Source organism: Chiloscyllium plagiosum, unplaced genomic scaffold (genome assembly GCF_037043375.1).
Source record: "Chiloscyllium plagiosum isolate Xiang-an unplaced genomic scaffold, Cpla_swu_hap1 HiC_scaffold_39, whole genome shotgun sequence".
Taxonomy (NCBI): domain Eukaryota; kingdom Metazoa; phylum Chordata; class Chondrichthyes; order Orectolobiformes; family Hemiscylliidae; genus Chiloscyllium; species Chiloscyllium plagiosum.
The window spans coordinates 12,906,003-12,931,152 of record NW_028270177.1 but is presented as its reverse complement, the minus strand read 5'-3'; the positions used below and the strand labels follow the sequence as shown (position 1 = coordinate 12,931,152).

At 45.0% G+C, this 25,150-nt stretch overlaps 1 protein-coding gene across 3 annotated transcripts in view; it reads right to left on the bottom strand.

Annotated features, from left to right (window-relative positions):
• LOC122540931 (monoacylglycerol lipase ABHD2-like) overlaps window positions 1–25,150 on the bottom strand; it is a 106,057-nt gene that overhangs the window by 43,088 nt on the left and 37,819 nt on the right. For all 3 annotated transcript variants that reach the window (XM_043677248.2, XM_043677249.2, XM_087981398.1), the window contains 2 exons: window positions 17,564–17,739; window positions 16,182–16,349 (listed from right to left, as the gene is read on the bottom strand). In XM_043677248.2, the coding sequence (XP_043533183.1) occupies window positions 16,182–16,349; window positions 17,564–17,739 (344 nt within the window). The remainder of the gene's footprint in view (window positions 1–16,181; window positions 16,350–17,563; window positions 17,740–25,150) is intronic.

Below are 25,150 nucleotides of genomic sequence, written 5' to 3'. Positions count from 1 at the left end.
GGGGGGAGAGGTGGCGGGGGGAGAGGTGGCGGGGGGAGAGGTGGCGGGGGGAGAGGTGGCGGGGGGAGAGGTGGCGGGGGGAGAGGTGGCGGGGGGAGAGGTGGCGGGGGGAGAGGTGGCGGGGGGAGAGGTGGCGGGGGGAGAGGTGGCGGGGGGAGAGGTGGCGGGGGGAGAGGTGGCGGGGGGAGAGGTGGCGGGGGGAGAGGTGGCGGGGGGAGAGGTGGCGGGGGGAGAGGTGGCGGGGGGAGAGGTGGCGGGGGGAGAGGTGGCGGGGGGAGAGGTGGCGGGGGGAGAGGTGGCGGGGGGAGAGGTGGCGGGGGGAGAGGTGGCGGGGGGAGAGGTGGCGGGGGGAGAGGTGGCGGGGGGAGAGGTGGCGGGGGGAGAGGTGGCGGGGGGAGAGGTGGCGGGGGGAGAGGTGGCGGGGGGAGAGGTGGCGGGGGGAGAGGTGGCGGGGGGAGAGGTGGCGGGGGGAGAGGTGGCGGGGGGAGAGGTGGCGGGGGGAGAGGTGGCGGGGGGAGAGGTGGCGGGGGGAGAGGTGGCGGGGGGAGAGGTGGCGGGGGGAGAGGTGGCGGGGGGAGAGGTGGCGGGGGGAGAGGTGGCGGGGGGAGAGGTGGCGGGGGGAGAGGTGGCGGGGGGAGAGGTGGCGGGGGGAGAGGTGGCGGGGGGAGAGGTGGCGGGGGGAGAGGTGGCGGGGGGAGAGGTGGCGGGGGGAGAGGTGGCGGGGGGAGAGGTGGCGGGGGGAGAGGTGGCGGGGGGAGAGGTGGCGGGGGGAGAGGTGGCGGGGGGAGAGGTGGCGGGGGGAGAGGTGGCGGGGGGAGAGGTGGCGGGGGGAGAGGTGGCGGGGGGAGAGGTGGCGGGGGGAGAGGTGGCGGGGGGAGAGGTGGCGGGGGGAGAGGTGGCGGGGGGAGAGGTGGCGGGGGGAGAGGTGGCGGGGGGAGAGGTGGCGGGGGGAGAGGTGGCGGGGGGAGAGGTGGCGGGGGGAGAGGTGGCGGGGGGAGAGGTGGCGGGGGGAGAGGTGGCGGGGGGAGAGGTGGCGGGGGGAGAGGTGGCGGGGGGAGAGGTGGCGGGGGGAGAGGTGGCGGGGGGAGAGGTGGCGGGGGGAGAGGTGGCGGGGGGAGAGGTGGCGGGGGGAGAGGTGGCGGGGGGAGAGGTGGCGGGGGGAGAGGTGGCGGGGGGAGAGGTGGCGGGGGGAGAGGTGGCGGGGGGAGAGGTGGCGGGGGGAGAGGTGGCGGGGGGAGAGGTGGCGGGGGGAGAGGTGGCGGGGGGAGAGGAGGCGGGGGGAGAGGTGGCGGGGGGAGAGGTGGCGGGGGGAGAGGAGGCGGGGGGAGAGGTGGCGGGGGAGAGGTGGCGGGGGGAGAGGTGGCGGGGGGAGAGGTGGCGGGGGGAGAGGTGGCGGGGGGAGAGGTGGCGGGGGGAGAGGTGGCGGGGGGAGAGGTGGCGGGGGGAGAGGTGGCGGGGGGAGAGGTGGCGGGGGGAGAGGTGGCGGGGGGAGAGGTGGCGGGGGGAGAGGTGGCGGGGGGAGAGATGGCGGGGGGAGAGGTGGCGGGGGGAGAGGTGGCGGGGGGAGAGGTGGCGGGGGGAGAGGTGGCGGGGGGAGAGGTGGCGGGGGGAGAGGTGGCGGGGGGAGAGGTGGCGGGGGGAGAGGTGGCGGGGGGAGAGGTGGCGGGGGGAGAGGTGGCGGGGGGAGAGGTGGCGGGGGGAGAGGTGGCGGGGGGAGAGGTGGCGGGGGGAGAGGTGGCGGGGGGAGAGGTGGCGGGGGGAGAGGTGGCGGGGGGAGAGGTGGCGGGGGGAGAGGTGGCGGGGGGAGAGGTGGCGGGGGGAGAGGTGGCGGGGGGAGAGGTGGCGGGGGGAGAGGTGGCGGGGGGAGAGGTGGCGGGGGGAGAGGTGGCGGGGGGAGAGGTGGCGGGGGGAGAGGTGGCGGGGGGAGAGGTGGCGGGGGGAGAGGTGGCGGGGGGAGAGGTGGCGGGGGGAGAGGTGGCGGGGGGAGAGGTGGCGGGGGGAGAGGTGGCGGGGGGAGAGGTGGCGGGGGGAGAGGTGGCGGGGGGAGAGGTGGCGGGGGGAGAGGTGGCGGGGGGAGAGGTGGCGGGGGGAGAGGTGGCGGGGGGAGAGGTGGCGGGGGGAGAGGTGGCGGGGGGAGAGGTGGCGGGGGGAGAGGTGGCGGGGGGAGAGGTGGCGGGGGGAGAGGTGGCGGGGGGAGAGGTGGCGGGGGGAGAGGTGGCGGGGGGAGAGGTGGCGGGGGGAGAGGTGGCGGGGGGAGAGGTGGCGGGGGGAGAGGTGGCGGGGGGAGAGGTGGCGGGGGGAGAGGTGGCGGGGGGAGAGGTGGCGGGGGGAGAGGTGGCGGGGGGAGAGGTGGCGGGGGGAGAGGTGGCGGGGGGAGAGGTGGCGGGGGGAGAGGTGGCGGGGGGAGAGGTGGCGGGGGGAGAGGTGGCGGGGGGAGAGGTGGCGGGGGGAGAGGTGGCGGGGGGAGAGGTGGCGGGGGGAGAGGTGGCGGGGGGAGAGGTGGCGGGGGGAGAGGTGGCGGGGGGAGAGGTGGCGGGGGGAGAGGTGGCGGGGGGAGAGGTGGCGGGGGGAGAGGTGGCGGGGGGAGAGGAGGCGGGGGGAGAGGTGGCGGGGGGAGAGGAGGCGGGGGGAGAGGAGGCGGGGGGAGAGGAGGCGGGGGGAGAGGAGGCGGGGGGAGAGGAGGCGGGGGGAGAGGAGGCGGGGGGAGAGGAGGCGGGGGGAGAGGAGGCGGGGGGAGAAGAGGCGGGGGGAGAAGAGGCGGGGGGAGAAGAGGCGGGGGGAGAAGAGGCGGGGGGAGAAGAGGCGGGGGGAGAAGAGGCGGGGGGAGAAGAGGCGGGGGGAGAAGAGGCGGGGGGAGAAGAGGCGGGGGGAGAAGAGGCGGGGGGAGAAGAGGCGGGGGGAGAAGAGGCGGGGGGAGAAGAGGCGGGGGGAGAAGAGGCGGGGGGAGAAGAGGCGGGGGGAGAAGAGGCGGGGGGAGAAGAGGCGGGGGGAGAAGAGGCGGGGGGAGAAGAGGCGGGGGGAGAAGAGGCGGGGGGAGAAGAGGCGGGGGGAGAAGAGGCGGGGGGAGAAGAGGCGGGGGGAGAAGAGGCGGGGGGAGAAGAGGCGGGGGGAGAAGAGGCGGGGGGAGAAGAGGCGGGGGGAGAAGAGGCGGGGGGAGAAGAGGCGGGGGGAGAAGAGGCGGGGGGAGAAGAGGCGGGGGGAGAAGAGGCGGGGGGAGAAGAGGCGGGGGGAGAAGAGGCGGGGGGAGAAGAGGCGGGGGGAGAAGAGGCGGGGGGAGAAGAGGCGGGGGGAGAAGAGGCGGGGGGAGAAGAGGCGGGGGGAGAAGAGGCGGGGGGAGAAGAGGCGGGGGGAGAAGAGGCGGGGGGAGAAGAGGCGGGGGGAGAAGAGGCGGGGGGAGAAGAGGCGGGGGGAGAAGAGGCGGGGGGAGAAGAGGCGGGGGGAGAGAGAGCCTTCACAGTTACTGCCTTTGCTGCTTTTGAATTCATGTGTCACTGGACATCGGAGTGCATCTGGGAAAATTAACAAATAGAATCAGATAAGTTAATTGTTGTTTTAAGTCTGTCCAAGAGAAAGGCTGTATTAGTGATTACAGTGGGTTCTTTCTTGATTATATGTTTTTGGAAATAAGTCTCTTGATTAAACTTAAAATATAAGCCATCGCTATTAATTTAATCTGGTGCAGTGTTTTGTAGAGGAATAAGAGGGTGTTATTTTTTCTGGGTCTGTAGATTGTGAAGGAGCAAAAGTGGCCTTTGCAGTGATATGTACTTCTTGTCAGATGTGGGAGTTTAAAGAGAGTTTAAGAGTTACTGCGAATTATATCTGCCATAAATGCTGTTGGATGCGAATCTTATCAGATCGAGTGGATCGGTTGGAGAGACAGATAGAAGCGATGAGGAATTTGCAACAGCAACAGTATGTGATGGATGGCACTTATAGGAAGGGGGGGTGGGGGGGGGGGGGAAGTCTCAGATACAGTCACATAGATGGATTAACTCCAGGAAGGGTAAGAGAGGTAGGCAGCTAGTGCAGGAGTCTTTTGTGGATATACCCATTTCAAACAGGTATGCTCTTAAAAAATTGGAGGGGGTGATGGATTCTCAGGGGAATATGGCACAAACAGCCAAGTTTCTGGTATTGAGAGGGTCTCTAATGCAACGAGGGGTACGTCGGCTTCCAAGAGGTCAGTTGTGTTCGGGGATTCTGTAGTCCGAGGTACAGACAGACATTTCTGTGGCCGGCAGAAATAAAGCAGAATTGTGTGTTGTTTCCCTGGTGCCAGGATCAAGGATGTCTCAGAGAGGGTGCAGAACGTTCTCACGGGGGAGAGGGGCCAGCAGGAGGTCATTGCCCACATTGGAACCAATGACATAGGAAGGGAAAAGGTTGAGATTCTGAAGGGACATTAGAGAGAGAGTTGGGTAGAAATTTAAAAAGGAGGTCCTCAAGGGTAGTAATATCTGGATTACTCCCAGAGCTGAGGAGCTGGTGTATGAGAGAAAGATTCACATTTTTGGAACATTGGAATCTCTTTTGGGGTAGAAGTGACCTGCACAAGGACAGATTGCACCTAAATTGGACGCGGACTAATATACTGGCAGGAACTTTGCTAGAACTGCTGTGGAGGATTTAAACTAATAAGGTGGGGGGGGGTGCACGGGGGAGGTGGGACCCAGGAACACAGTGAGCAAAGAGATCAGAGACTGGTACAGTTGAGAACACAGCTGAGTCAAACAGTCAGGGCAGGCAGGGACAAGGTAGGACTAATACATTAAACTGCATTTATTTCAATGCAAGGGGCCGAACAGGAAAGGCAGATGAACTCAGGGCATGGTTAGGAACATGGGACTGGGATATCATAGCAATTACAGAAACATGGCTCAGGAATGGACAGGACTGGAAGCTTAATGTTCCAGGCTACAAATGATATAGGAAGGATAGAAAGGGAGGCAAGAGAGGAGGAGGAGTGGCATTTTTGATAAGGGATAGCATTACAGCTGTGCTAAGGGAGGATATTCCCAGAAATACATCCAGGGACGTTATTTGGGTGGAACTGAGAAATAAGAAAGGGATGATCACATTATTGGGATTTTATTATAGACCCCCCCCAATAGTCAGAGGGAAATTGAGAAACAAACTTGGAAGGAGATCTCAATTATCTGTAAGAATAATAGGGTATTTATGGTAGGAGATTTTAACTTTCCAAACATTGAGTGGGACTGCCATAGTGTTAAAGGTTTAGATGGAGAGGAATTTCTTAAGTGTGTACAAGACAATTTTCTGATTCAGTATGTGGACGTACCTACTAGAGAAGGTGCAAAACTTGACCTACTCTTGGGAAATAAGGCAGGGCAGATGTCTGAGGTGTCAGTGGGGGAGCACTTTGGGGTCAGTGACCATAATTCTATTTGTTTTAAAATAGTGCTGGAAAAGGATAGACCAGATCTAAAAGTTGAAGTTTGAAACTGAAGAAAGGCCAATTTTGACAGTATTAGGCAAGAACTTTTGAAAGCTGATTGAGGGCAGATGTTCACAGGTAAAGGGATGGCTGGAAAATGGGAAGCCTTCAGATATGAGATAACGAGAATCCAGTGAAAGTATATTCCTGTCAGGGTGAAAGGAAAGGTTGGGAGGTATAGGGAATGCTGGATGACTAAAGAAATTGAGGGATTGGTTAAGAAAAAGAAGGAAGCATATGTCAGATATAGACAGGATAGATCGAGTGAATCCTTAGAAGAGTATAAAGGAAATAGGAGTATACTTAAGAGGGAAACCAGGAGGGCAAAAAGGGGACATGAGATAGCATTGGCAAAGAGAAATAAGGAGAATCCAAAGGATTTTTACAAATATATTAAGGACAAAAGGGTAACTAGGGAGAGAATAGCACCCCTCAAAGATCAGCAAGACAGCCTTTGTGGGGAGCCACAGAAAATCGAGGAGATACTAAATTAATATTTTGCATAAGTATTTACTGTGGAAAAGGATATGGAAGATAAAGACTAGAGGGAAATAGACGGTGACATCTTGCAAAATGTCCAAATTACAGAGGAGGAAGTGCTGGATGTCTTGAAACGGTTAAAAGTGGATAAATCCCCAGGACCTGACCGGGTGTACCCGAGAACTCTGTGGGAAGCTAGAGAAGTGATTACTGGGCATCTTGCGGAGATATTTGTATCATCGATAGTCACAGGTGAAGTGCCGGAAGACTGGAGGTTGGCAAACGTGGTGCTACTGTTGAAGAAGGGTGGTAAAGACAAGCCAGGGAACTATAAACCAGTGAGCCTGACCTCAGTGGTGGGCAAGTTGTTGGAGGGAATCCTGAGGGACAGGATGTACATGAATTTGGAAAGGCAAGGACTGATTAGGGATAGTCAACATGGCTTTGTGCATGGGAAATCATGTCTCACAAAGTTTTTTGAAGTAGTAACAAAGAGGATTGATGAGGGCAGAGCAGTAGATGTGATCTATATGGGCTTCAGTAAGGTGTTCGACAAGGTCCCCCATGGGAGACTGATTAGCAAGGTTAGATCCCATGGAATACAGGGAGAACTAGCCATTTGGATACAGAACTGGCTCAAAGGTAGAAGACAGAGGGTGGTGGTGGAGAGTTGTTTTTCAGACTGGAGGCCTGTGACAAGTGGAGTGCCACAAGGATCGGTGTGGGTCCTCTACCTTTTGTCATTTACATAAATGATTTGGATGTGAGCATAAGATGTACAGTTAGTAAGTTTGCAGATGACACCAAAATTAGAGGTGTAGTGGACAGCGAAGAGGGTTACCTCCGATTACAACAGGATCTGGACCAGATGGGCCAATGGGCTGAGAAATGGCAGATGGAGTTTAATTTAGATAAATGCGAGGTGCTGCATTTTGGGCAAGCAAATCTTAGCAGGACTTATACACTTAATGGTAAGGTCCTAGGGAGTGTTGCTGAATAGAGACCTTGGAGTGCAGGTTCATAGCTCCTTGAAAGTGGAGTCGCAGGTTGAGAGGATTGTGAAGTAGGCGTTTGTATGCTTTTCCTTTATTGGTCAGAGTATTGAGTACAGGAGTTGGGAGGTCATGTTGCGGCTATACAGGACATTGGTTAGGCCACTGTTGGAATATTGCGTGCAATTCTGGTCTCCTTCCTATCGCAAAGATGTTGTGAAACTTGAAAAGGTTCAGAAAAGATTTACAAGGATGTTGCCCAGGTTGGAAGATTTGAGCTGTAGGGAGAGGCTGAACTGCTGGGGCTGTTTTCCCTGGAGCGTCGGAGGTTGAGGGGTGACTTTATAGAGGTTTACAAAATTATGAGGGGCATGGATAGGATAAATAGACAAAGTCTTTTCCCCAGCATCGGGGAGTCCAGAACTAGAGGTCATAGGTTTAGGGTGAGAGGGAAAAGATATAAAAGAGGTCTAAGGGGCAACTTTTTCATGCAGAGTGTGGTACTTGTATGCAATGAGCTGCCAGAGGATGTGATGGAGGCTGGTACAATTGCAACATTTAAGAGGCATTTGGATGGGTATATGAATAGGGTTTGGAGGGATATAGGCCGGGTGCTGGCAGGTGGGACTAGATTGGATTGGGATATCTGGTTGGCATGGACAGTTGGACCGAAGGGTCTGTTTCCATGCTGTACATTTCTATGACTCTTACTGACATGTGATTGAACCCATTCTATTGGTATAATTGTGCATCATATTATAGCTAACCAATACTAAATTGTAATAAATACATTTGTGTTAGTGTGGAATAAAGAAAAAATTGACCATGCACTTCAGGCAATTTTGTTCCAGTCACAAACAGTGCACGTGAACCACAATTTTTACAGATTGCAATGGAAACTAAATTCCTTTTGAATCTTTTTGAAGTTAACAAAACATTGAAGAAATACATATACAACTATAAAGCATATTATGACATGCACAAACTATTCATTTGACTACTCGAGAAAGTCTACTCTAGAGAAAGCCTTTTCAATTTCAAAATGAATACCCAGAACAGATTAGTCAAGTTTCCAGACATCTGTGCAAGCCTGCCAAGCTGCCTTGGTGCAGAGTGCCTTATCACATCGATAGTAAAAGTGTTTCACATTATCATTTTCACCCTTACAATGGTGACAATCATAAGAAATGAAAATACCCTCATAAAGCAATGAGGATCAATTTGTTTTGGCATATATAGAGAATATAATTGAACTGAAAGTGGTATTGAAATGTCTCCCTGTTTTTTGCTCAATTGGGTTATTGCATTCATGCAGAGTTGATAGTACTGATAGTCACAAACAATTTATTATGGGACAACTGGTCTGGTAGAAATCATGCAAAAACAGCCCTCAAGATATCCACACATCTTTAGTAAGACCTTTCTTTTGAAATAATTAGATTAAGAATTTAGCCAAAGCCCTTGGAGCAGGACACCAGGCTAAGAGATAAAAGGACAACCAAACACCAATGTTAATTGTAGAGTTGAAAGCGTAACAGAGGAAAAGCAGGCTAAAGCTAGGGCTGCAGATGCTTAGTTCCTTGAAAGTGGAGTTGCAGGTCGATAGGGTGGCGAGGGTGGTGTTTGACACATTTACCATCATTACTACGTGCATTGAGTAAAGGAGTTGGGATGTCTTGTTGCGGCTATACAGGGCATTATTTAAGCCACTTTTGGGATACTGTGTTCAATTCTGGTCTGTCTGCTTTGGAAAGAATTGTTGAACTTGAAAGGTTTCAAGAAAGTTTTAAGGATAGTGCCTGGTCTGGTGGGTTTGAGAGGTCGAATAGGCCGGGGATGTTTGAAGGCTAAGGGGTGACTTTTTAAAGATGTATAAAATCATGAGGGGCATGGAGAGGGTCAATAGCCAAAATCTTTTTCCCAGGAGTCGAAAACTGAAGTGTACAGTTTTAAGGTGAGAGGGAAAGATTTAAAAAGGGACCTAAGGGGCAACGTTTTCATGCAGAGGGTGGCACATGTATGGAATGAGCTGCCAGAGCAAGTGGTAGAGAAGTGTTCAATTACAACATTTAAAAATCATCTGGATGGGTACATGAATAGGAAGGGTTTAGAGGGAAATGAGCCAAATGCTTGGAAAAGGGACAAGATCAGTTTAGGATATCTAGTTGGTTGGCATGCATAAGTTGGACTGGCCAGTCTGTTTCCATGCTGTAAAACTCTGAGGAGCTCAAACATTTTGAGATATTACGAGTAGGAACAATACCCTCCGTGCCTTTTCTTTAATGCTACCCATGCGCTCAACTATCATTGCAGAAGGAATTACCAAGAAAAGTTATGCTTACATTTTACTCCCATCCCCGAAAGCAATAGCAGGCAATTCTCAATACGATGTCAAGAGAACCAAGAATAAACTTAAGAATGTTAGTTCAGCCAATTCCTAGATATTGGAAAAATAAAGTGCACTGGACCTCGAGACATGGATTCCACGGAACACTGGTCTGTCTATTTTTATGCCACATTTATTTCAATCTTTTGAATATACTTACGATGTTGCACAATTTCACAAATTATTAGTATCTTACTTAAGTAACTATTTTAGAGTCATAGAGCCATACAACATGAAAGCAGACCCTTCAGTCCAACTAGTCCCAAACTAAATTAGTCTCACTTGCCTGTATGTGGTCCATACCCCTCCAAACCCTTCCTATTCATGCACTAATCCAAATGTCTTTTAAATGTTGTCACTGTATCTTCTTGAACAATGTACAATTGACAGTGACTGAAGAGTTATCTAAAAACTAATCTGCTGCAAGAAAAACTGCTTAAATGGGCATCTGTTCTAAATTAACAACATCATCAAGGGGGTCTGATGACAAACTATTCAAGGCTTTGTATTGTATATTAGAGTCTTACAATTATCCAGAAGCTTTGTATCATAGAAATGAAAACAGCAAACGTGCAACGAGTTCCCAATTGCTAATTTTGATTAAAGAAATTTCATTTGATCCAATACTCATCCATCAGCTCTCTGTTTCTCTGCTGCATATTTACACTTACCAGTTCTCCTAACATCTGTAATAGAAATATGTACATTATTGTGGAGGTGTAGAGATGGGGGTATGCAGTTGAGAATTTAAAATATCTGAAAATAAGAAGTTGAAGGTGGTAGGGGTTGGGAGAGGGCCCACATTGGAACAGCATTGTAACTTCAAAGACACAACTTCTCTTCTCTAATTCTAATCAGAAGGTCCACTGAACACATCAGAATCACATCAATATAATTATTCACCTGTTAAGAGACATTTGATTAGATTTGCCAAATACCAATCTGGACAGAGTATAAACAGGTTACTGAAATGTAAATGTTTGTTCTTAAAAAATCAGAACAGAGTACTAAGTCATTTGCAGGAGACAAAAGCAGCTGGCAGGACTTTGAAATGCAGAAATATATGCAGAAAACGAAGTAAAAATTAAATATGCTTCAGGCACAAAAGATAGAGCATCACTCTTCCAATCAAGTGCTTTGCTCCACATGCAAGCTAATATATTTAGGCCATTTCATTGCCAGCGGTTATTGACCATTTGGTTAGGAAAGAATACAAAGCTGAACACTGATCTTGTTTTTTTATTATTTATGTTAAGTTGGTCCCAGCAGTGCAGAAGGATAAAAACTGATGAGTTGAAACTTGAACAACCGACCAATGTTAGTCCTTCAAAAATTAATAATTGAACTTAACATCAAACTAAAGTTCAAACAGATGAGAAACTATGGGGGGTTTTCAATTAGTGAGGTATTGCCAGTATTGGAAGCATTAACTAGATAGCTCCAGCACTTGATGATAAATTACACCTCAAGTAGCATCAAAAATTCAAATGTTCTTGGACCTTCACAGTTGTCAAAGGTTGAGAATACATAGGGTGTTTTACTTTAAGTAAACATTGTTTACAAGATGTGGGCATCACTTGGAAGGACAGCAGTTTCAGTCAGTGCTGCATGAGCTCGCAAAACTCCAACAGCAGTGTCTCTGCCATCGACTCCAAATCCAATGGGGAAGTGGTCAAACAAACAGTAGTGACCTTCTTTAAGTCAGGTTCACAAACATTCAGGCAAAATTAATCTGAAGCGAACTTTGACATACTGAACTATATTCAGATGGCTGAAAATCTTCTCCCCTGCCAGGTCTTTTTATCCTCAACTTTCAAACTGCCAACATTCCAGGGAGGATAAACAAAAGTCACACCATTAAGCTCTCCTCAAAGTTCAGCAGCATTGACCTTAAATAACTAGGAGGAGCTTGCTGACAATCATTGAGAATGGTGACAACTGCGTAAAGCTGCATCATGTTTTGAATCCCATGTCTTAATAATGAAACAGTCAAGCAACAGAGAAGGAAACAAAAGAAAGCAAATCTTGTACTCCAGATCCCACTGTCACAAGGGATATCGTGCCCAGAGTAACCAACCATCTCAGATTTTGAGAGCTCATCCCATATTTGAGGTGGATGCCACAGGTTCTCTTTTGTCAGGATGTTGTTTATCCCTTCTTTTTAATTGCCAAGTTGCTCATATATTCGGTACACACCTACTCTCAAAGATTCAGCGATTTGTTATCACGCCATCCCCAAACCTCTGGCCATATGGCCTCATATGCACATGTCCTTAAATTCTCTCCACCCTCTCCCTGTCCAGCAATGAAAAAGAATACTGGTCATGCTGATCCCGCTGCGTGCGCCCAAAGTTTGCAAGTTGAGAACTGATCCAGTCATACAAAGGACCCATGACAGAACATGCATACTAGAAGAGGTCATCCTCGAATCAATGGACCACCACCAAATATACAGTACATCCAAAAAGTTGTTAGGCAGTCAGTTCCAGGATTTTTATCCACTGACAATTAACACACAGTAATATTTCCAAGTGAAGGTATGTGAACTGGATGAGAATTTGCAATTGGGTGTGCTTCACTGTTGCCCTATTTTTCTACGCAAGAGAGATTGCGAGATACCTATGGAGATTAGCATTTCATAAACTGTTGAGGTATATGCTTTGGCTTTAAAGACATGCCATCTTTCAGACAAGTTCAAATTTGGCAGTAATTGTATCCTCAACTCTTTCAAGAATCAACAAAACACTTAGGTTTGGAGTATCATTGCCTTCTTACAATTGTATTCTACTCATGGTCACACCAGACATTTACCACGTTGGCAAAATTTCAAACAATCATGATCTCACTTTAAACAGTGAAAGTTTATGTACAAGGTTTAGATTTTGGGTTAAATTATGCCTCAAAAAGAAAAATTGAGGAGCCCAAGTGAAGAGCCAAGCATCAGAATATAGGACAATACATTTAAAAAGATAGTAAGAGAAAGGAGCAACTGGTACTAGCTAAGTAGTAGATATTGAGAATCTTGCGTGGTAAAAAAAATCACATGGTTTACATTGCTTGAGCCAGACATCCGCCACAGCAATCCTAAACAAATGAACCAGATCCCTTCTGTCTATTTCTTTTTAATTACTAATGCTATAAATATTTACTAATTCTTGAAAAGATGCACTATTCTCAGCTTATTTACCCTATAAAATACATGATCCTTTTCTCAAAAAATCTTTTATTAAATCATCTCCAAAGTCTTTATTGCAGTAGAAATAGTTACAGTATTTCAAGATTGTCCTCAACTACTTTCAATCCCTGGAAAGTATACGCTGAAAACTTTGTAGTTTTAGTATTGTTTGCACAAAACTACCTTAAAACTGTTCAATCTTATCTGCCTAATAATTGGTGTGTACAAATTTACAATTATCCTGATGTTATCGAGTTGTACACCAGTTTTATCAAACCTAAAATGCTGTTCATGCTTATATCCACCTGTAATTCCACTTCCAAAGAGTTTTGAAATCAACCTCACGATTTCTTGCTGTCTATGCCCTTTTCATTTCCACTCATTTCCCTCTCAAAATGAGTAACCTTATTTTCTTTGCAAAATTATATTGTAATTACGTCTTTCTAATGTCCAGTCCTTGTCCTCATTTTCCGAACTCCTTACTTTTGTGCTAGCAACCAAGCTTGGGCTTTAAAAGGCTGTAGGATTGTAGCATTCTTCTGGGAAAGAATAAAATAAAATTAGAGCAGCAGATTAGATTTCTGCGATGAGTCTTAGTTTCAACACGAATGCAAGGAGGATTAAGAACATACAGCAAAGAAAACAAATTCAGAACATGCAGAAGAGAAGCATAACAGCAATACCATTCAATATAGGTATAAACAAGGAAGAGAGATTGTGGTAACACCTTTAGTGTATTTGCTCGGGGGGAGCAAAAAAACAACCACATGTTGAAGGATACATGTCCTGCATGGAGTAGAGCCTCCAAAGACAATTTTCTATTAGAAGAGGCATTGTCAACAAAGCACCCACTCTCCCTCATGACCGAAGTTCAAAGGTCAATCTCTTTTTAATTCAATAGTGTCAGATACCAAAATTTTGTGCCAACTTGTCATCAGACCTTCAGTTACCTCTGGTCTCAGGTATCTTCATCGCAATTAAAAACACAGAAAAAAAAGAGACAGAGGTCACTTTTCTCCATTTGCTCATCACTCACCTTGAATTGGGATTCAAATTAGAAACTGAACTATCATAATACAAGCACACAATTGACGGTCCATTGGGCATAAATTCTAGGGATTGCCTTCAGTTTGGCAATCTTGAAAAGTTGACTATGATTTTTAGGAACAAGTAATGTAGCCAGAGCTTTTGTCAACTCTTTCAATGCAAAGCATTATGGACTCCTTGCTGTGCAGCAAGATTCTACACAAAAATACTGAACCAATAGAAATGGGCATTAAATTCACTGCTACTATCTTATTGCATTCCATTATACCATTTCTAATTGTTAACATTCAAAAGCTCCAGCTTTCCTGCTTCAGCTGTCCAAAGTGCAGCCTACAAATTAAACACAGCCAGTTAAATTCTTCCCAAAAGAGGCTAACCAAAGAAAAAAAACATAATTCTAAAAAAATGCAAACACGAACTAAAGTTTATGCTTATTGTGTAACTCCTTTTATAAGGCAATACATATATAATTAATTAATTGTGAAGGTAGCACTTTGAATACTTGCTAAAGGCGATCTCTGAACACTAATAAACAAATTTATGACAATGATAAACAGTTTCTCCCCTCTGTACTTGCTCAGACACACCTCTGGTACTTCCTCCATTCTATGTGTAGTATAAACCTGTACAATTGAACACAGTGAGATTATTCTACTAGGGAAGAGGTCAGAGCAATTGTCTCTGCCAATGTCAGAACATTTCTAATCTACTCAAACTTTCAGAAGATGGAATTTCCAGCAGGACAGCAGTCAGCTTAATGACTTGAGGCTGATGTTCTCAGTTTTATTGCACTGACAGGGACCAGTTATAGCATCCTGACTCAGCTGAAATCATCTCGCCCCGAACTGATTTGGGATAGAAATTTTAAACTTTCAAATATATTAATTCTACACTGGAAATTATCCGAGTCACTGGCAAGCTACAGCCGAGATTCAGGCCACGTTTTTAGAACTTAGAATTCAAGCAAATCACCCCTCGTCTTCTGCTTCAATGCCTTTGTCACAGCTTCTAGTCAGTAATGTTGCTCCAAGCATACAACAGCAGTCCCTATCTACAGTGTGCAGTTGTGTTTGATTTGCCAGAGAAGCAGGTAAAAGCTAGAAATGGTGGTGAACAGCAAATCAACTTGGTCAGGAAAATGGGAACTGAAAAGATAGGAGAATCCAGGATTTGGGAAGGAGAGTAGAAAGGAAGGAAGGGAGGGAACGGCACCAGTGTGAACCACAGCAGGAGAAAGTGGGGATGCAAGGTAAGTAGGGAAGAGAAGAGAGTTATTCCATCAACTGGCAAGAAAAGGGATGGCTTCCTCTTTCAAAAATCTATTTCGTTAAATCAAGCTTTAATGGCAAAGAATACAAGTTCACAAACACTCCACCTGCAAGGAATGGAAATTAGCAGCAAATTTTAATCATTGGATGTGGCACTTCTGTTGAATTACAGGAAATAGATTTATAGAATCCTTATTGTGCATAAAGAGACCATTCAGCCCATCGAGTCTGCATTCCACCCGGACTCTCAATGCCCATTCCATCCTGCAACCCCACATATGATTTTTACCATAACTAACCCAACTAACTTACACCTCCCTGGACAGTACAAGGCAATTTTTAGCATGGCTGATCCAACTGACCTGCATATCACTGGATCATGCAGGAAACCAAATTGTCCAGAGGAAAACCATGCAGACGCAGGGAAAACATGCAAAATCCACACACACAGTCACCCAATGCTGGAATCGAATCTAGGTCTTTGACACTACAAGGCAGTAGTCCTAGCCAAGGTGCCACAATAACACAAATCATTAAGACTTATGTTTTTTCCAATATGGTCTACAAACTTCATTTTAGCAGTACTCTCAGCTTAGTACAAGATTAAATGGGATATTAGAATTATAATAAATGTAGCCTGACAAATGCAATGATCTACTAAAAAGATTTAATTAGCTCAGCATTTTTACTGCACTATATTTATTTTATGCACAATCCAAGTAACAGAACCTGGTATCAAAATCCCGTGTAAAATTCAAATAGGAATTAACATCACATTGGTGGGAAAAATAGCACCAGAACAACATAACCTTGTGTTCACTACAGGAATTTTCTCAATAAAACCGGGCTCTCAGCTACAAAACCACCATGCAGAAAATCACAATAAAAAACTTTAAACATCACTGAAGGGAAGCAGCCAGAGATTCTCAACAGCTTACGAAAAGCCTCTTCACATTCTATCCACACCAACAAATAACAGAATACGTGCTACTGGTGAATTACAAAATCTACTAGCTGGTTGCATTTCACCAAAGTTGACGAGATCAACTTTGTTGAAAGAAGTGGCATCCAGTTATCTGTGATAGCATCAGAAGGTCTTAATGGTGAATACGCTCAGAAGTGGCAGCTCGGACCACTTTAGTAAGCTAAAGTCATAATATAAATGCCAACGTTTGTTGCTATTGACATGAAGGAACAGTGAAATAACTCATTTTCAATGGAATGGAAAATTCAATTTACATAGATGAATGCTTGGACAAAATGTTTCACACATACTGTTTTATGGTTATGTCCATTAGTTTTGTATACCTCAAGATCATTGTGTAAAACATTTCTCTCCTAAACAAAAAGAAAATCAGGATGGAAACTTCCTTACCGTATGTAAACATACGAGGAGAGGTGAGCTCAATATTCGGCAACGCGCCAAGATGATTAAGAACAGCACATCGGTAGCCATGCTTCTGCGCATAGTCGACAAATGTTCGGATATACTGCTTTTCACTGTGATTAGCTATCCCAGGACAAATCACCATAGTAATGTCCTCTAGCAAACATAGGAATGCAGCAACATGAGATTATATACAGTGAATTTTATTTAAATGTCATTTCACAATCATTTTATCCAACGTATCAATTCTTAACAGATTTTATTATTTCAACCACAAATGTCTCTTTTAATTCTACACTAATTTAGTTCCAATGTTCCTTCTCTAAACCTTATTTGGACCTGGACACCCGTCAAAGGTGAATAATTCCGCAATTGCAGCACCATTGTATGAAAATATTCTGCTCTACTTCCCTCACCTCAAGGAGACAGAGATGGTCTAATGACATTTTTGTCAGAGACCCAGGTAATGTTCTGGGAACCTTGGTTCAAATCTTGCCAAGGTAGATGGTGGAATTTCACTGCAATAAATCTCCGGATTTAAGAGTTTGATGGTGACCGTGAAACCATTGCTGACTGTTAGAAAAACTGATCTGCTTCATTAATGGTCTTCAGGGAAGGAAACTGCCATCATTACCTGGTATGGTCTCCAGAGGTTGACTCTCAACTGCCCTCTGGCCAATGAAACAGGTGTACTTAGCCAGTGAAGCCCACAACTAATGAATGAATTAAAATATCTCAATAGCTTGGTCTCAAAAATAATTTGAGATGAGTAATAAATGTTGGTCTTGTCAGCAGTTTATGAATGAAAGAAGAAAAAACCCAATTTTAAATATGTGTTCTTGATATTTGACAGAGCAATGAAAAAAAAATCAGTCTGCATCAACTTTACCAATTTCTTTTGCACCCTTGCAAGACCTAATGTTAGACTTTGCTTTCTATGGCATATAAACCCAAGTTAATTACATTTCTCTTCTAATTGAATGTTCTGCTTTCATTATTAAACTTTTGATTATTCATGAACATTAGCACCTTGATTAGGTGACCAGAACAGTATACAGTTGTTTAGGTGGGGCCTGGACTTATGCAGCACTACACGAGGCTAACATGCACATTTTGTTTTCCTATAAGGGCAACACCAGTGAACAGATTACTGTCCTTCACCCAATGACCCTATGTGAACTGTTCACAAGAATTACTGGACAAAAACCAGGAGGAGAATCTCATGCCCTTTGCTACTGCTGCAAAGATCAACTAACAAAAATAGAATTTGAACATTTCATTTTCCTGCCTTTGCATACACATACAAAAGGCAGTGCTATGTAAGCTTAATTGAAGTAATCTTTGCCAATTTTCCCATTCATTTCACTTACCTCCAGTGTTATGCTCTGCCAAAGGCTCAAAAAGATCCCATGTCGCAGTCGCTCCATCAGGCATAGAGAGATATTTGCGGAGACCATAAGGATGAGGAGAGCTTACACGCCCCATTTTACCATATAATGCTGTCTGTACATGTCCACTCTTGCCCCAGATCAGGGGTGGGATATATCTATTAATTAAAGCATATTTCAAAAAACCTTTAGTTATATAATTGTATGTATCAACAAGTCACTTCAAAAGCATTTTATTCCCTCACCCTGCTTCCTTCTATTAGAATTTCTACCGTTCCCCATCTATCATCCAAACCAAACCCAAAGACTCTGACAGGGTGCGAATCATACTTTTAAGAAAAAGCTTCCTATTGATCTGAAACCCTCCTCCCATCACAGCAGCTTGACTGAAAACACAAACTAACACAAAAAACAATCACTAAAACACTGCATATACATTCTTAACATTTACATTTCTTCAGTTTCCACTCACTCAGTTTTTAAATTAATCTTAAAACCCTTCTTTTCCTGTTGGTTACACTACGTTATGCATTGGAAGACCAAACCCAGGATAATGCGCAATGTTTTAGTACATTTATTTAAAGAGGATGTGGAGATGGTGCAGAGACAGTTCACTAGGTTGACTTCTCAGATGAAGAGGTGGACTTATTGGGAAGGCTGGCAGATTGGGCCCATATACCATGGAGTTTAGAGGAACTCAAAGCATTTAAAAGACAAAATTCTGAGGGGAATTGAGGGGTAGATACTGAGATGATGCAGAAACCTAAAACTGGGGCACAGTTTAAACATAATCGATCAACCACTTAAAACCAATAGTGGGAGAATCTTCTCTCATATGGTCAACCTTTGGAATTCATTGTCCTAGAGAGTTGTGGGCGCCCAGTCTCTGAAGATATTCGGACCAGAAATAGACAGATTCTGTATCTATAGGGGAATAAAGGGAAAGTAGAATTGCACCAAGATTAGATCAAATGCCTTGTCACATTGATTACTCATTTCACTGGCAAAGTTTTCATCCATTTAGAGTCATAGAGATGTACAGCATGGAAACAGACCCTTCGGTCCAACCCGTCCATGCCGACCAGATATCCCACCCCAATCTAGTCCTACCTGCCAGCACCCGGCCTATATCCCTTATTCATATATCCATTCAGATGCCTTTTAAATGGGGCAATTGCACTAGCCTCCACACTTCCTCTGGTAGCTCATTCCATACATGTACCATCCTCAGTGTGAAAAAGTTGTCCATTACGTCTCTTTTATATCTTTCCCCTCTCACCCTAAACCAATGCCCTCTAGTTGTGGACTCTTCCACCCCAGGGAAAGGACTGGGTCTATGTACCCTATCCATGCCCCTCAATTTTATAAACCTCTATAAAGGTCACCGTTCAGCCTCTGACACTGCAGGGAAAATAGCCCCAGCCTATTCAACCTCTCCCTATAGCTCAAATCCTCCAACCCTGGCAACATCTGTGAGAATCTTTCTGAACCCTTGCAAGTTTCACAACATCTTTCCAATAGGAAGGAGACCAGAATAGCATGCAATATTCCAAAAGTCCTGTACAGCTGCAACATGACCTCCCAACTCCTGTACTCAATACTCTGACCAATAAAGGAAAGCATACCAAATGCCCACTTCACTATTCTATCTACCTGCGACTCCACTTTCAAGGAGCTATGAACCTGCACTCCAAGGTCTCTCTGTTCAGCAACACTCCCTAGAACCTTACCATTTAGTGTATAAATCCTGCTAAGACTAGCTTTCCCAAAATGCAGTACCTCGCATTTATCTGAATTAAACTCCATCTGCCACTTCTCAGCCCATTGGCCCATCTGATCAAGATACCGTTGTAATCTGAGGTAACCAATTTGGTGTCATCTGCAAACTTATTAACTATACCTCTTATGCTCACATCCAAATCATTTATATAAATGTTGAAAAGTAGCGGACCAAGCACTGATGCTTGTGGCACACCACTGGTCACAGGCCTCCAGTCTGAAAAACAACCCTCCACCACCACCCTCTATCTTCTACCTTTGAGCCAGTTCTGTATCCAAATGGCTAGTTCTCCCTGTATTCAATGAGATCTAACCATGCTAATCAGTCTCCCACGGGGAACCTTGTCAAGCGCTTTACTGAAGTCCACAAAGATCACGGCTGTCGCTCTGCCCTCATCAATCCTCTTTGTTACTTCTTCAAAAAAATCAAGTTTGAGAGACATGATTTCCCACACACAAAGCCATGTTGACTATGCCTAATCAGTCCTTGCCTTTCCAAATACATGTACATCCAATCGCTCAGGATTCCCCCCAACAACTTGCCCACCACTGACGTCAGGCTCACTGGTTTATAGTTCCCGCTTGTCCTTACCACCCTTCTTAACCAGTGGCACCATGTTAGCCAACCTCCAGCCTTCCGGCACCTCACCTGATACAAATATCTCAGTAAGAGGCCCAGTAATCATTTCCCTAGCTTCCCACAGAGTTCAAGGGTGCACCTGATCAGGTCCCTGGGGATTTATCTGCTTTCAAGACATCCAGCACTTAGTCTGTAATATGGACATTTTTCAAGATGTCACCATCTATTTCCCTACAGTCTATATCTTCCATGTCCTTTTCCACAGTAAATACTGATGCTAAATACTCATTTAGTATCTCCTACGACTCCACACAAAGGCCGCCTTGCTGATCTATGAGGGGCCCTATTCTCTCTCTAGTTACCCTTTTGTCCTTAATGTAATTATAAAAACCTTTTGGGTTCTCCTTAACACTATTTGCCAAAGCTATCTCATGTCCCCTTTTTGCCCTCCTGATTTCCCTCTTAAGTATACTCCTACTGCCTTTATACTCTAAGGATTCGCTCGATCTATCCTGTCTATACCTGACATATGCTTCCTTCTTTTTCTTAACCAAACCCTCAATTTCTATAGTCGTCCAGCATTCCCTATAGCTACCAGTCTTTCCTTTCACCCTGACAGGAATATACTTTCTCTGGATTCTTGTTATCTCATTTCTGAAGGGGCTTCCCATTTTCCAGCTGTCCCTTTACCTGCGAACATCTGCCCCCAATCAGCTTTTGAAAGTTTTTGCCTAATACCATCAAAATTGGTCTTTCTCCAATTTAGAGCTTCAACTTTTAGATCTGGGCTATCCTTTTCCATCACTATTTTAAATCTAATAGAATTATGGTCGCTGGCCCCAAAGTGCTCCCCCACTGACACCTCAGTCACCTGCTCTGCCTTATTTCCCAAGAGCAAGTCAAGTTTTGCACCTTCTCTAGTAGGTACATCCACATACTGAATCAGAAAATTTTCTAGACATACTTAGCAAATTTCTCTCCATCTAAACCTTCAACACTGTGGCAGTCCCAGTCTATGTTTGGAAAGTTAAAATCCCCGACCACAACCACCCTATTATTCTTACAGATAGCTTAGATCTCCTTACAAACTTGCTTCTCAATTTCCCTCTGACTATTAGGGGGTCTACAATATAATCCCAATAAGGTGATCATCCCTTTATTTCTCAGTTCCACCCAAATAACTTGCTTGGATGTATTTCCAGGAATATCCTTTTGCAGTACAACTGCAACGCTATCCCTCATCAAAAATGCCACTCCCCTCCTCTCTTGCTTCCCTTTCTATCCTTCCTGTAGCATTTGTATCCCGGAACATTAATCTGCCAGCCCTGTCCATCCCTGAGCCATGTTTCTATAACTGCTATGATATCCCAGTCCCATGTTCCTAACCATGCCCTGGATTCATCTGCCTTCCCTGTTTGGCCCCTTGCATTGAAATAAATGTAGTTTCATTTATCAGTCCTACCCTGTTCTCTGCTTTGTCTCTGCCTGCCCTGACTGTTTGACTCACCTCTGTTCTCAACTGTACCAGTCTCAGATTGATCTCTTTGCTCACTATCTGCCTGGGTCTCACCTTCCCATCATACTTGTTTAAATCCTCCCCATGTTGTATGCCCAGCTGTTGCTGGTCCACAAAACATCTTTTTATCATTTTCCACAAAGCACTTCAAACTCACATTATCTATAAACCAAAACCACAAAGCAGTTCAAACCCATTGAACAAAGAGTCAAAAGATTGTCGATTCTCCAGAGAATTCCCTTTATTATTCGGCTTAAAGACATGGTAAGCTACAATGAAGCTGAAAAGAAATTCTCTACCAGTATTGCCATTTTCCAGGCATTGTTTGTGTGCAATGTATATAATATTCAAATGTTTGCTTTGTGGAAGCCATGGCGACAGATATAGTGACTTATATGAAGGATTCCTTTCATTTGGCTTGAAGTACAGAGATTCCTTGACATATTGGCCTTTCAATGTATTGTATCAGGAAGATTTTCCCCATGGATGTAAAACAATCAAGTCACAACATACTTAGGATAGAACTTGGTCTTCAACTCAATGACAACAAATTAAAAAGCATTTTTTGAACTCTAGATGAAATGACTAACAAAGTCTTCTACGCATTAGGTTTTAAATAATTTTCTAGAAATATCTTCAAATACAACTTTGATTGCACTCAGTACAAAAGGCTGAACATCAATAAATCACATTATATGAAAGATTAGAATCAAGCAGTAGTATCCAATGCTGTTTGTCGAATCAATTTGAATTCAGGTCATGCAAACACTGTACATCAGACTATTTTAGAGCTTGTAATTGCTCGTCTTTGGGAGTTTTTAATTTGTGTTATACTGTGAGGACATTATCCTTTTCTGCACTAAATAATAAATGTTACATTGCATACTGTTGACAGAAGCAATGCAATTAACCTTAATTTAAAACACAAGTACAGTGCTGTCATCAGTTAGGTACATACTCTAATTTCCGTCCAGTGTAAAGTAAAGCAGGGTTGACACATTACATTGCTGACTTTTTTTTATATTTCATTCCTGGACAACACAGGTGTAGTTAACCACTTATGAACGCAGATTCAACTGCAATATTAGGAGAGACCTGATCATTTGATGGCTGTATAAGATTAGAAAAAAAACAAAATGTAAAGCTTGAACGAAGTAAACATGGACTAATATAAAGAATGGCTCTGCAACCCGTCATGTACTCAGTCATACAGCATGGAAACAGACTCTTCAGTCCAAACGGTCTATGCTGACCATAATCCCAAACAAAACTAGTCCCACCTGTCTGTGCCTGGCCCATACCCCTCCCAACATTTCATATTTATAAACATTGTAAGTGGACCCAAATCTACCACTTCCTCAGGAAGTTCATTCCACACATGAAAAAAAATGGCCCTCATGTTTTTTTTAAATTCTCCTTCTCTCTCCTTAAAAATATGCCCCTTTATCTTGAAAACCCCCATCCTCGGGAAAAGACACCTGCCATTCACATTATCTACACCCTTTAGGATTTTATAGATCTCCAGTGAAAAAAGTCCCAGTCTACCCAGCTTCTTCTTTTCACTCAAACCCTCCATTCCCAGCAACATCCTGGTAATTCTCTTCTGAACCCTCTCCAGGGCGACTAGAACTTGCTGTAGTGCAATCGTCTATTATGATAGATATATTTGTTTAATTAATGTGGTCAACTAAGCAAAATCAGAAAATGCTAGATATATTTGGTTAGCACCTTAAAAAGATGGAAAACTTTGTAGGTTGAGACTGAGCTTTGAATTGTGTATTGCATTATTTTCTATTCTTAAAAAGGTGATTTTTTTTTTCCCAGTTATATCAAATGCTTCATCAGAATGCATCATTTCCAATGACAGAAAATAATTAAGTCACCAGTAATTCACGGCCAATTGCAACAGAAACAACACAGCACAAATTAAAAATTGGCTAGTAAATTACTATAATAATTACACAATTTATGCTGTCAAGGGTTAAGTCACTAAGAGCAGCATTAAAATGTCATTTGTCAAATAGTATGAGATTTAAAGAAAAAAGGGAAAGCTCTTCAATTACAACATGATTTTGAGCTTAAACAGGAAATACTCTGGTTCATGGTAAAATACACAATCAGCACATAAAGTTAATGACAAAGGATATTAAAAATTCAGCCAGCCATGTGGGACTGTTAACAGTACTCAAAGATCACAAAGTTCAGTGACCTGTCTCCCCTTTTCCGAAAATGAACATAATCGGGGCAGAGGGTGAACAGGAAAACAAGGTTTCAGATTTTACAAGGCATCAGGTTAAATTGCAGCATAACTGGACCTTTACTTTCACAAACTTAGAAAGTTAAGTTTGCAGTATGTCACAGAAAATTGAGGACCTGCGTATTTCGCATGGTCTTAGAATGGAAAGAATAGGCACCTTTAGGAGAACATCAGGCTGATCTTTACCAGAAACCAGCTGCGTCAATTTTAGAGAGTTTCACAGAATTTTCTTCCCAGACCTTAATGTGTTTTCTCAAATAATCTTCCCATTCTCACCTTATTGCCTATGCACCACACCTCTATGATGCCCCGTTTGCTGTATTCTCCCATTCCCCATAGGTGGCAACTCCCTGATGGCATTAGTGCCATCTTTGACACATCTAGGGCAAATGATAGCTACCCTGTGCAGTTCCTACGGACTGCCAGATTGATGGCAGGGGATGGATGCTGTTACTGTCCATGGAACAGGATGGTGATGTTCAAGATAAAGCACTGGAGGAGCAAGCAGATGTTGCCAAATTACTGTTCTGACTTTCATGTTGGAAATTGTTGCCATCTAATTTCTACCTGCGGATGAGGAGAATAAAAAACTGTGTACCAATGAGGTGAAACAATCTAACATTTATGACATGAATGCATGCAAAAAGGCCCTTCGCAACACATAGTGGAAATCTCATCTTGCCATTCAATACTTGACTTTCTATTTTGTTCCTGGATGTCAGGAATCTCCCGACATCAGATCTCATGCAATTCATCCAACTTTTTCAACAACGCCCAAGATGTTCAGCGGCTAGCAAGACTCTGCCCATTATATTTCTCAGGATTTAAAGAATGAAAATTGGCTCCTCCATTACGTGAATTATGGAGAACACAGGTGTTATTATTTAAAAATTAAAGCACACCAGTGTGCAATCTAAACAGGGTGATTACAAAATATCCAGACCCTGCTAGAAAATGAGAATGTATTATTGGTCATGATTAAGCTCATATTTAAGGGAAGACTGACATTAAAATTAAAATCACAGATGATCATGAGACAAACCCACTCTTGGGTTTTAGTGAAATCCACAGTTACAGATTTGGTCCACTTAATCATGGATCATTTATACAGCATTTTGCTCTCTGCATTTGTAGAATTACAAGTCAACCATTACTAACTAGCACTATTTGAAATGGTGAATGAACGATACATTGCAAGAATATATATGGAATTTTACAAACAGTTTGTAGTACCAAAAAATAAAACTTAGGAATTTATGCCAAATCACTTGCATTATTCACCCAGGTTTGTTCAACCCAGACTCTGAGCTATGATTGCATTTTCAATTGTCAGTTATTGCTCACGTATTTAAGGTACAATAATATGAATTCATCTCGAATATATTTTTTTGCAACCATAATAAGTCTGGGAAAGCAGTTTAAAACACCTAATTATCT